This window comes from Coregonus clupeaformis, chromosome 23, assembly GCF_020615455.1.
Source record: "Coregonus clupeaformis isolate EN_2021a chromosome 23, ASM2061545v1, whole genome shotgun sequence".
NCBI classification, from domain to species: domain Eukaryota; kingdom Metazoa; phylum Chordata; class Actinopteri; order Salmoniformes; family Salmonidae; genus Coregonus; species Coregonus clupeaformis.
The window spans coordinates 20,962,539-20,975,570 of NC_059214.1; the positions used below are offsets into that span (position 1 = coordinate 20,962,539).

The window sequence follows — 13,032 nt, forward strand, 5'->3', positions numbered from 1 at the left end:
CACCCTCTGAATGGCACACATACACAATCCATGTCTCAATTGTCTCAAGGCTTTAAAATCCTTCTTTAACCTGTCTCCTCCCCCTCAATATATGGTCCTCTGTAGCTCAGCTGGTAGAGCACGGCGCTTGTAACGCCAAGGTAGTGGGTTCGATCCCCGGGACCACCCATACACAAAAATGTATGCACGCATGACTGTAAGTCGCTTTGGATAAAAGCGTCTGCTAAATGGCATATTATTATTATATTATCTACACTGATTGAAGTGGATTTAACAGGTGACATCAATAAGGGATTGTAGCTTTCACCTGGATTCACCTGGTCAGTCTATGTCATGGAAAGAGCAGGTGTCCTTAATGTTTTGTACACTCAGTGTATCTACTATTTATTATCATAGAATAGATACACTGTGTGACTGAGATATTGGTCCATTTCATTGTTCATGTTAGGTTTAGTATCTGAACTTGACTGGAATTTCTGGGTGAAATATTTTTGTGGTGATAACTGTTATTTTAGAGTTTGTTGTTTTTCACAAAAGGGCTTTTTAATCTAGTCGCTTACATGTGTGTTTGTAGACACACACACACACACACACACACACACACACACACACACACACACACACACACACACACACACACACACACACACACACACACACACACACATACACACACATCACCGCAATAGGCCCTTGGGGGTTTGCATAATCCCAATGCACCAGCTGCCTCAGTGCTGACCTCTGACCAGTAGGCCCCATTGTAGAGTGAAAGGTCAAACGGAGATGAAGTGCAATCACAGCCTGTGATAATGGTGGAGATCTCCCTGGGGAACACCCTTATGGGCCACCAGCAACCCATCTAAATGAATGGATTTTATATCCAGAGTATTATTAGTAATGTATCTGTATTCTTCTGTTACTGTAATGCTTTCTAAGACATTATTATGTCCTTTACTCCAACAGGCATGAAAGAATCAATACTCGTAAAACACTCATAATAGAGAGAAGTCCTGATGATGATCTGGTGAACCTGGAGTTTCTAGATGAGGTAAGATTTCATTCTTTGACTTCATTGTTGTTGGACTAGAGGATGGTATGTGAATAATGTAGGTATTGTACACGGTACACACTGTATGTGTTCTCCTTCTTCTTCTCCACAGGAGACCATCATCAAACACCTCTCGAAGAGATATGATGAGCTGCAGATATACACATACGTTGGAGACATCCTCATCGCTCTCAATCCTTTTCAAACTCTAAGCATCTACTCGCCACAGGTTTGTTTGCTACGGCAGTGCCATTGTGTGCCGTAATTCCTGTTCAAACCTCCGTAAAGACAGAACGGTATTGATATTCTAATGTGGGGTGTCTGTCCACAGTTCTCTAAGCTGTACCATGGGGTGAAGCGAGCAGACAATCCTCCACATATCTTTGCTGCTGCTGATGCAGCATACCAGGGCATGGTGACCTTCTGCAAAGACCAGGTACTTGAGGGGGGGATACACTTTGTGTGGGGAAGTCATATTTAGTGATATGCCGTTTCATATGGATAATGTTATATATATGTTTAGAGATCTAGTGATGTGCTTGTCTGAGACATCCTGATGACAAAGTTGTTGTTGATGTGTCCCTGTGTTTCAGTGCATCATCATCAGTGGAGAGAGTGGAGCTGGAAAGACAGAGAGTGCCCATCTGATTGTCCAGCATCTCACCTTCCTGGGAAAGGTACTGCGTATGTGCTAAGACATCAGTGGAATTCATTATAGAATGGGCAGACTGGACACTGATAGATTCAGTCCTACACATTTAGTTTGTGTTGTCTCTGGAGGGAGTTATGCAAAAACTATTGCTTGACTGTGATCCCAGGCAAACAATCGGACGCTGCGGGAGAAGATCCTCCAGGTGAACCCCCTGGTGGAGGCATTTGGCAACGCGTGCACGGCCATTAACGACAACTCCAGTCGCTTTGGGAAGTACCTGGAGATGAAGTTTACCCCCACCGGGGCCGTCATGGGGGCCAAGATCTCAGAGTACCTGCTGGAGAAGTCCAGGGTCATCAAACAGGCCACGTAAGAATGGAAAGATGGGCTTGGGATATTATTAATCACAACTGTTATCCTCATTTGAAGTTCACTGGCTAGATGGTTAACCGTTTCTTTTTATGCTCTTAGGGGAGAGAAAAACTTCCACATATTCTACTACATCTATGCCGGTCTGTATCACCAAGAGAAGCTGAAAAAGTACAGATTACCTGACAAGAAACCCCCCAGGTTAGCATTTCATCACTTTACTTGGCTTTGATGACTTGGCACCTCAATATGGCCTGAATATAGTGAGTTATTTCTTATCACTTGACTAATGCAGAAACTGGCACTGAAAACTGTATCTGTCTAGATATATTCAAAATCAACATGGCAAAGTGATGCAGGACATTGTCTCCAGTAAACTGTACAAGGAGCAGTTTGATGCCATTCAGGACTGTTTCCGCATCATTGGCTTCACTGACGAGGTAGGTGCAGTTGCTCTGTTCATTTAAAAGTAAATGTGTGAACATATTTTCTCCTAAAACAAATAAGACAAAGAGAACATATGTCTAAATATCCATAGCATTTCTTCACTCACTGTACACTGATTTATGTGCTTACTTTTTTAACAGGAGGTCAATTCTGTGTACAGAATTCTCTGCGCCATTTTGAATACAGGAAATATTGAATTCACTGCCATTACTTCCCAACACCAGACTGATAAAAGTGAAGTGCCTAATGTTGAGGCCTTAGAAAATGGTGAGACAACTGTACTTCAGTGTTATTAGCAAAAGCTATTTTGTTATTGCTCAGGTTAAGAATTGATAGTAACATTCCCACCTATTGGTGAATTTACACAGTATGGCTGAATGGTTGTTTCCTTGCTGCTCTGTGTGACTCTGACATGCACCTGCCCTGTCCCTCAGCTGCAGCCTTGCTCTGCATCGGTCCTGAGGAGCTCACAGAGGCCCTGACGTCCCACTGTGTGGTGACCCGTGGAGAGACCATCATCCGCACCAATACTGTAGACAAAGCCACCGATGTCCGGGACGCCATGTCCAAGGCTCTGTACGGACGCCTCTTCAGTTGGATAGTCAACCGCATCAATGCCCTCCTGCAGCCTGATATGAATATCTGGTAAGTGTAAGGTCTCTCTGTCCTTGGTTATTGCACTGTGCTTCACACTACTGTGTGTGTGTGGATGCTGCTGCATATTATTAAGCTGTAGTGACCTTTACGTCTGAGTAGAGAACCAAACACATGGAGTAGAATATCAATGGACAGCACAAGACAAGAAAGGGAGCTAAATAAGTAGAATAAATGTTTTATACAGAGTTACGTGCTGAGGAAATATTATTCAGATGATTAAAAAGACTTCAGAGAGACTGTAAAGGGTTGTTCATTGATCCAAAATAATTCCCTCATAAATGTGAGCATGGACTGTCAGGCAATCATCTGCTGTCTCTGAGCTGTAGAAGGCCCACAGTGCCCGTTTCCACTTCAATCATCTGTACACTCTGTTATTGCCATTAATAACCTGTTAACCAAGACAAAAGGTGACCTCTAATGTCTTGGTAATGAAAGGGATTATGGGAAATGGTGACTCTCGATCTTAGCAATACCGGAGTGAAATGACTCTGTGCAAATGTGTTGTAAGGTCTGTATTTAGAGTAGACCTAAATAAAGTATTGTGTAGATCACAGTTAAATACAGACTTTAATTTAGTATCAATCTGTTTGTACAACCCTTGCAAGCAATTAACATTTTATAATCAATTGATTGTAGTCAAGGATCTCTGAACTTTCATCACTTTTGTTTAAAAGTTGATGATTATGATTTCCCCATAACAGTACAATTGGCCATTCAGATCAAAATATTCTGTATTTGGGTTGAACTTGGTTCATCATTAAAGTTTCATAAGTCAATGTGGTTCACACAGTTCCACACAAGAATAATTGTGTTTGTCTGTCCTGTTATTCCCCTTTGAAGTGTGGCAGAAAGTGGCATGAATGTGGGAATCCTGGACATCTTTGGATTCGAGAACTTCAAGAAGAACTCCTTTGAGCAACTCTGTATCAACATTGCAAATGAACAGATTCAGTTTTACTTCAACCAACACATTTTTGCCCTGGAACAGGTGAGCCTGCAGATAGGGTGGCTCATGTTTTAGAGAATCTAGATGTTTCTCCAACTCCAGTAAGTCCATTAACAGTGACAAATGAAGGTATACTAGATTTTGCTGAAGATGTCTTTTTATTGTGTGTAGTACATATTGACAATTTTTGTTGAGCATCATTTTGTATATTTAAAATCCCGATATAGTATGCCGGCTTGTTCATCAATCACAGAGGAAGTGTCTCTTAATGAAACGTTGTAATTCAGTGTTATCTTCTTCAAAGCTTTTATATGATGTTAACATGAATGTTTTGCTCCCTTACATACTAGAGATTATAACTTTTTGGGCAACCTGACCAAATTCACATAGAAATGTGGTTATAGATCTGTCATTCTCATTGAAAGCAAGTCTAAGAAGTAGTAGGTAGATCTGCCTTATGTGCGCTATTTCTATGCTTCCTGTTCTTACATTTCTTTTCTGTGTCTTTTTCTTTTGGTTTTATACACCAGCTTCAAACAGCTGAAAATACAATATTTTTGCTTTTGGAAAATATATTTAATAGCGGCTTAGATGGTACAATGATTCTCTCTCTACACTATACTTGCTTGTTTTGTCACATAAACTCAAATTAGGCGAGCTATTAGAATTTTAACAACCATGAAATGGCGGAGCGATTTCTGCATAGTGCATCTTTAATTGATTTAATGAAGCTTTTTACCCTGGAGTGTGGGAGCTTTTCGTTTTCACTGACAACACTGTATAGACATTAATCAAGAGCACTTTTTGCTGTTATGTCCTTTTGTCTTAATGTTTGCTCTCTAGCAATTCATCTCAAGGGAATTAGAGAGAGCTGGTATTTATGATGTGATCACTTTATTCAGTCTAATGAATAGAGAAGAACTTAACTATATTGGGGTTGTGTTCTGAAACGGTCCTGTATATTTACTGTATGTGTCTTTTAGGAAGAATTTGAATACCAAGGCTTAACTAGGCATACTTAATTCCTGGTTCTTAACTTGGCAACTTTCCTGCATGATTTATTACGTAGAAGTATTAGTTGCTTTCGATGTAGGGCTAGTGCTTAGTGGAAAAGGGATTTTTATCATGTGAAAATGGCTTCAATCCGGTGGTACACAGAAGCTGATTATTCTAAGTTAATGATTTAAACATGAGGACGGTTTAGATCCATTGGTACCACTTTATTAGTAAAATATATATTTAAAATAACTTTTTGATCTAAATTAAGCATATGCAATAATGTGATCTGATTCTGGGTTATTTGCAAATGGAACTAAATTATGAATTAGTACGTGGCTCTATTTGTTATTTCAGAACAGTTCTGTATAATTTCAGCGACTGACTTTATTATAAAGTTCAGCCATAGAAAAAGAACTGGAGTGTCTCTCTGCAGCACAGTGGTGCTGTTGCTTAAGAACTGTATATATTTTTTTAACATGCACAAATCCTATTTAGCCTAGATTGTTTCATTGGGTTATTTAGTGAAATCATTAACTGTGCAATGTTCTAAGTTCTGTGTGTTTTAATTAGATGGAGTACCAGAGCGAGGGGGTGGATGCCAGCCTGGTGGAGTATGAGGACAACCGTCCTATCCTGGACATGTTCCTGCAGAAGCCCATGGGCCTGCTCTCTCTGCTGGATGAGGAGAGTCGCTTCCCTCAGGCCACCGACCAGACCCTAGTGGGTAAGACAAATTGAATCAATTTTTATTTGTCACATATGCTGAATACAATGGCATCAGGATAGATAATAATGAGAGTAAAATTAAGAACGTAGCAGCAGCATATGATGAGTGTAAATGTGTGTGAGTGTGTGTGTGTTTTGTTGGTATGCGTGTGTGTGTTATGTGTGTGCGTATGTAGTGTATGTGAATGTGTGTAGGTTTTGTGTGAGTGTCAAGGTAGCGTGAGTGTGTTTACAGGGTGTATATATAGTATTGTGAGACTATACAGTGCATTCGGAAAGTATTCAGACCCCTTGACTTTTTCCACATTTTGTTACTTTACAGCCTTATTCTAAAATTGAGTACTTTGTTGAAGCACTTTATTTTTTTTATTTTTATTTTTACATTTTAATCATTTAGCAGACGCTCTTATCCAGAGCGACTTACAGTTAGTGCATACATAATTTTAATTTTATTTTTTTCATGGCCCCCCCGTGGGAATCGAACCCACAACCCTGGCGTTGCAAACTCCATGCTCTACCAACTGAGCTACATCCCTGCCGGCCATTCCCTCCCCTACCCAGGACGACGCTGGGCCAATTGTGCACCGCCCCATGGGTCTCCCGGTCGCGGCCGGATACGACAGAGCCTGGATTCGAACCAGGATCTCTAGTGGCTCAGCTAGCACTGCGATGCAGTGCCTTAGACCACTGCGCCACTCGGGACACAGCACCTTTGGCAGCGATTACAGCCTCAAGTCTTCTTGGGTATGACGCTACAAGCTTGGCACACCTGTATTTGGGGAGTTTCTCCCATTGTTCTCTGCAGATCCTCTCAAGCTCTGTCAGGTTGGATGGGAGCATCTATGCACAGCTATTTTCAGGTCTCTCCAGAGATGTTCAATAGGGTTCAAGTCCAGGCTCTAGCTGGGCCACTCAAGGACATTCAGAGACTTGTCCCGAAGCCACTCCTGTGTTGTCTTGGCTGTGTTCTTAGGGTCGTTGTCCTGTTTGAAGGTGAACCTTCGCCCCAGTCTGTGGTCCTGAGTGCTCTGGAGCAGGTTTTCATCAAGTATCTATACTTTGCTCTGTTCATCTTTCCCTCAATCCTGACTAGCCTCTCAGTCCCTGCACCTGAAAAACATCCCCACAGCATCATGCTGCCACCACCATGCTTCACCATAGGGATGGTGCCAGGTTTCCTCCAGTCGTGACGCTTGGCATTCAGGCCAAAGAGTTCAATCTTGGTTTAATCAGACCAGATAATTTTGTTTCTCATGGTCTTTAGTCTTTAGGTGCCTTTTGGCAAACTCCAAGTGGGCTGTCATGTGCCTTTTACTGAGGAGTGGCTTCCGTCTGGCCACTCTACCATAAAGGCCTGATTGGTGGAGTGCTGCAGAGATGGTTGTCCTTCTGGAAGGTTCTCCCATCTCCACAGAGGACCTTTGGAGCTCTGTCAGAGTGGCCATCGGGTTCTTGGTCACCTCCCTGACCAAGGCCCTTCTCCCTTGATTGCTCAGTTTGGCCGGGTGGCCAGCTCTAGGAAGAGTCTTGGTGGTTCCAATCTTCTTCCATTTAAGAATGATGGAGGCCATTGTGTTCATGGGTACCGTCAATGCTGCAGAAATGTTTTGGTACCCTTCCCCAGATCTGTGCCTTACACAATCCTGTCTTGGAGCGCTACGGACAATTCCTTCGACCTCAAGGCTTGGTTCTTGCTCTGACATGCACTGTCAACTGTGGAACCTTATATAGACAGGTGTGTGCCTTTCCAATTCATGTCCAATCAATTGAATTTACCACAGGTGGATGCCCATCAAGTTGTAGAAACATCTCAAGGATGATCAATGGAATCAGGATGCACCTGAGCTCAATTTCAAGTCTCATAGCAAAGGGTCTGAATACTTATGTAAATAAGGTATTTCTGTTTTTTATTTGTAATAAATTCCCAAAAAGTTTTTGCTTTTTCATTTTGGGGTATTGTGTGTAGACTGATGTGGAAAATTTTTTATTTAATCAATTTAGAGTAAGGATATAACGTAACGAAATGTGAAATAAGTCAAGGGTTCTGAATACTTTCCGAATGCACTGTACAATACACAAGGCCTCAGAAGCAGACCAAGTCAAGTCCATGTGTACTAAAACAACCAAAGCCTTGTAAAGAAGCCTTGCATAGAAGGCTGTGAAAAGATCTATGTTTGATCAAGCAGTTGATTTTTTGTTTTTGTTACCCACAAAATATGTTTTCTCTTCAGATAAATTTGAGGACAATCTGCGTTACAAGTACTTCTGGAGACCAAAACGTGTTGAGCTCTGCTTTGGAATTCAGCATTATGCTGGAAAGGTATGGATTAGTATGTTTCATTGCTGTTTGCCGACTGATACAGTTGGATAGGTTGTCTTTTGTCAGGTGTGGTTTGAGTTGATTATCCCTGTGCTGTCATGCAGGTCTTGTACAATGTGAACGGGTTTCTTGAGAAGAACCGAGACACTCTCCCTGCAGACATTGTTGTGGTTCTGAGAACATCAGAGAACAAACTTCTGCAACAGCTGTTTTCAAGTCCATTGACAAAAACAGGTAGGTCTCAAGACATGCAATAAAAGTGTTGTAGAATTCATTATCATCAGCAGTTTATTTACTCTTTTGGAGTGTTAATACACTACTGCCCCATATTCCACACAGGAACTTGGAAACGTCCCTTTTTGTTCAAACAACGAAATAATCTTCATTCTGTTTACACTGTGGTATACATTTATTGGGGAGCCGATGGTGGTGTTGTGTGAGTGTGTGTTTGTTCCTAGTGTTCATGTCTCCATAAACATTCAGGTACGTTTTTTTTTTAAAGACTCCAGACGCGACAGCGTCCTGGTCCTCCACTCAAATCCCCTCTCTCTCTGCGATCCGATACTGTGTGTGAATAAATCTCCAGTCTCCATTATCTCCTGAGAGGCTCAGCTCTCCATGGAGGGCTCTGTTTTTATTTTCACTAAGCTGTCCCTTTTGGTTTCCTGCTGCTTGCTGCTATCTCCAGATTGTGCAGCAGCGGGATATTTTTGTGATAAGGTTTCCAAATACCCAGGGGATGAAGAAACGGTATTTAGAGATCATAAAAGCAACTCTTCTTCCCAGTCTTTTCTGTGCAGTTAAATGAAGGTGGTAATATCTTCGTCATTAGCCGTGACTGGGGCCCGTGGTCACTTGGCTGAGCCGGAATGCTAATGGATGTGTTCAATTACCAGATGCCGCACTTCATACTTTTCTTCAGTTAAGCCATATTATGACTGCTTTCAGTTATAGTCGAATTAAGAGCAGCTCCAATTTACGATGTGTACCTTGGTTTAGCCTCCATTAGAAATCCATGTGCTATGTCTCTAGGCTTTAATAATGGGAGGTAGTGCAAGAGCCCACGGCCATCCTCCTCTTTACTTGATTGCAGAAAAATACACTAGCATGAAAAAGTTTATTCAGTATAATGAAAATGGGTGGAGAATTCACTGCACTTTGGTACTCCAAAGTACTGAGTGACAGCAGAGATGTGGGCCACCATTCATGGCAATTAGGCCTAAAAGCCTCTCTAGTTTGGTTCAGCTCATCCAAAGGCTTTCTTGTCTACAGCACAACACATATTTGCAGAAATGTCATTGGGTCAAGTGCACAGTAGGTAATAGGTATCCAGTTGAGCTTTTCATGATTGACTGCAGTAAAAGTGTTATATTGCTGTGTAGTTGTAATTTAGCGACTGTTGTTGTTGTCTCTTTTTGTGTCTAGTGCGTCAGTTATGGAATCTTACTCTGTAACTCATCTCTTTTGAGAATGTCCACAGGGTGCCCTCACTCAATCTTCACCATCCCTCTGATAAAGAGGTCCCGTCTTCTTGACACTTCATGAAAGTAGAGATGATTGCGTATGATAACAGCTATGAGACAATCTACTTCTTCTGCTTATCAAGTGGGAAAAGCTTGAGTTCCCTTTTAAGTGAAAAATAGCAGAGGAAGATGATAATTCGATTCTTCAGGGTAAAATCTGGGGGAATTTAATTTGCATTTTAGTTCATATTATAGAGTCAGTGTTATCTGTAAAATTACTGCTATCTGTGGGATCAGATGAAAATCTATTTAACCCGGGTGGTTTAGTTTTATGCTGTAGAGTTGTGAATTCTGTACCAATCGGATGGCTCTTCTTGTGACCACTAGGTGTCAGCCTTGTTGATCCTCATGTTAACTTTTGATATTAAAGGACATTGATGGGTCCGGAACGAGGCACCACACATACAGGCATAGAGATTAATTGACTATATTTTATCTGTCTTATCAAATGTGAATATCAAATTATAATTCAGAGGCAAGATAACCAAAGCATGTGACCCTTACTGTTAGAGTTATCAAATGATGTCTCAGATACAAAATGATTGAAGATACTGTGAACACTTTACTGCCTGGAACATTTCAGTGTTGTCAGTAAATATTACTAATTGGGAATGGACTGGTCTAGAAATGTTGAAATAAATTGAATTGTTGCATATTGATAAGTAAGATGTGATTACACGCAGAGTGTCTTGAGAGTCTTGCTGAACCATGAAAGCCCCAGAAAGTGAAAGCTTTCCTTGCCAGAATAGTTGGACCACTTGACCCTAGAAGAATCTCATCAGGCAGGGTCCTTGAGGCTTGGTCATGTGGTGGTGTTTTGTCAGAGGAAATGGGATGTATTTGCATGGACAAATTCCTCCAAGCCAGAGTCTTTCCCAGATCCCTCAGATCAGAGTGCTTGAATTGGCTGAGCTGTGTATGGTCCGGTGGGGCCTGGGAGGCCTGCGGTCAGAGGATTTGTATGTATCCTTAGGGTTAGTGCCAGCAGAGCACAGTGCACACAAGTATGACAGCCCTCACTCTGCTAGAGCAGACTGCAGGGCATAGTGGTCTAATTCTATTTCTATGGTGCATGGCTCCTCATATTCATCTACAGTATACTGTAGGTACTGTACCTCCTCAGAAGTCAGTATATTTCTGCTTTCTCACACCATATTAAAATGCATTATGTATTTCTCAGGGCTTTTAGTATGTACATACATAAACCATGTTGTATGTACAGTAATAACCCAGTATTATAAACATGACTGGTGTCAGGATCATCTGTGTGCGTTTTGAATTATTAGGTAGGTATCCTCGGCTTATTGGTTAAAATATGTCAAGTAAAGTGGTTGTGTAACGCACATATAATTTATAATTGTCTAACTTGCATATTTTTATTGGATGGGAGACTAGTCTCTAGTGTATAGATGGGCAGGGATACTAAAACACTATTAACATAATGTATATTTATCTATATTTCTGTGATGTTAGCCATGTATCATTGTAGTCAACTCTTTTTAGTGGCAACCTTAGTTTACTGCAGAGAAAATGCCAATACTGTATGTAGGCCTATGTACCTTTCATTGTATATACACAAGCTTACATTTCAAACGTCCTAGAAGAAAGTGATCATAGAGACTGATTTTAATTAATTGCAAATTATTTGAATTAATGTACCAGGCAAGTCTGTATGTTCCAAGTTTGTGCATACTGTGCATCAAAAGTAATGTAATGGCTTGAGTTTACTGCACTTAATTCCACTGTGATGTTTGAAATGTATGAAATGAAAGCTACATATTGGTTCAACATTTTCACAACTCCAAGACAGTACAATGTTCCTCTCTTCATGTTGAGTTTCTCTTGTGAAGAACTGACATGTTCCTTCAGCCATGCAGCATGATGACACATTGTGCTCTTTGTTCTCTGCTAGTAGTCTGGCTTTCATCTCACTGGGTTACATTCATAGAGATCCTATAGGTCGTTATCAATAAAATTTCAATACGGTGCAGTGTTTAATTTGCCTGCTGGGGGGAAAGGAGACCTCCAGCTCCGCTAAAACCATTGACAACTACGCCGTTTTCAATGGATTGTTAAATAAATTGTATAACTATTTAGTTTTAATATCATCACCTCTTGAAGAGCATAGTCAGAACTACACATTTCCGATTATTCCACATTTATCTCTATCATCAGAGTCCGTGGCGGTCAGTACCATTTAAGATTAGGGAGGACAATTATTTGTTTAATAACCATGGCCTTATTTCTATTTCAGCATATTGGATGACTGTCATTCATATTCCATTCGCCCAGCTCAATGTAACATCGATAGGTTTAGGCTACTACATGATACTCAAATTTTCCCTATACCCATCATGAGGTTGTTACAACCTAGCCTACAAATGACTGTTTATCACTAAGGTGCACAGCTCGAGAGACAAATTGGAGTAATCAAGGTGACAGACAGTGACACATTCAATACAGCCTTGCACACTCTTGCCTGCATCTAGCTGATCTAGGGTGAAATCATTAGTCCAAACAGTTGGAAACAAGAGTTTCTATTGGACAAATTCAGGTAGATTTATCCCAGTTTCGTTCCGTTTGCTTCCGTTTAAGAAAAGTTTTTCAACAGAATCAGCGGAATGAATATACCCCTGATCCCCCGCACACACAGTTCACTTTCAGAGTAGCCACATACAAACAGCGTCATCACTTTGCTCATTGTATAATTCCTTCCAGCATCTACGCGCTGTCCTCCTCTCAACTTTTCCCTTCGCTTGTGGACTTCAGTGCACAACACAACAGCTGTCTGTGACCAGGTGAAAAAATCTTTCCAAACCTTCATACCATAACCTCTAACTGCTACACACAGCCTAAATCGTTGTCACAATATTAGCTAACATCATAGTCAACATAGCCACTAGATCTAACGCGTTAGTAAACCCACTACAATCACGCAGTACAGTGTACAGCAAGCAGTTTAGCAGTTACTCCGGCGGGCCCCGGTGCCAGTAAATTAATTAAACCGAAAGCTTACCTTGACTTGGAAGAGTTCCAGTGTTGGATTGCCTTAGCCAGCTAGTTAACATAAATAGCGTTCCTCTCTGTTTGAGCCAGGTGTTTGAGTAAGCTAAATTAGCTAGCTGAATTAGCTAGCTAAGTAAGTGAAAGTGAAAAAATTACAATTAAATATAGCTCTCGCTCTCTCTAGCTAGCTGAAGCATATGCTTTCAGAACTAGATTCATTCCCTTTGATTGGGTGGACAACATGTCAGTTCATGCTGCAAGAGCTCTGATAGGTTGGAGGACGTCCTCCGGAAGTCGTCATAATTACTGTGTAAGTCTATGGAAGGGTGTGAGAACCAT

At 41.1% G+C, this 13,032-nt stretch overlaps 1 protein-coding gene across 1 annotated transcript in view; it reads left to right on the forward strand.

Moving 5' to 3' along the window:
• The window catches only part of myo3b (myosin IIIB), a 115,228-nt gene that overhangs the window by 38,087 nt on the left and 64,109 nt on the right, over positions 1–13,032 (forward strand). Inside the window, exons 12-24 of the mRNA XM_041844349.1 lie at positions 964–1,048; positions 1,161–1,277; positions 1,380–1,484; positions 1,642–1,725; positions 1,867–2,069; positions 2,172–2,270; positions 2,395–2,509; positions 2,657–2,783; positions 2,951–3,161; positions 4,014–4,161; positions 5,689–5,842; positions 8,076–8,164; positions 8,269–8,398. Of these exons, the coding sequence (XP_041700283.1) occupies positions 964–1,048; positions 1,161–1,277; positions 1,380–1,484; positions 1,642–1,725; positions 1,867–2,069; positions 2,172–2,270; positions 2,395–2,509; positions 2,657–2,783; positions 2,951–3,161; positions 4,014–4,161; positions 5,689–5,842; positions 8,076–8,164; positions 8,269–8,398 (1,667 nt within the window). The remainder of the gene's footprint in view (positions 1–963; positions 1,049–1,160; positions 1,278–1,379; positions 1,485–1,641; positions 1,726–1,866; positions 2,070–2,171; positions 2,271–2,394; positions 2,510–2,656; positions 2,784–2,950; positions 3,162–4,013; positions 4,162–5,688; positions 5,843–8,075; positions 8,165–8,268; positions 8,399–13,032) is intronic.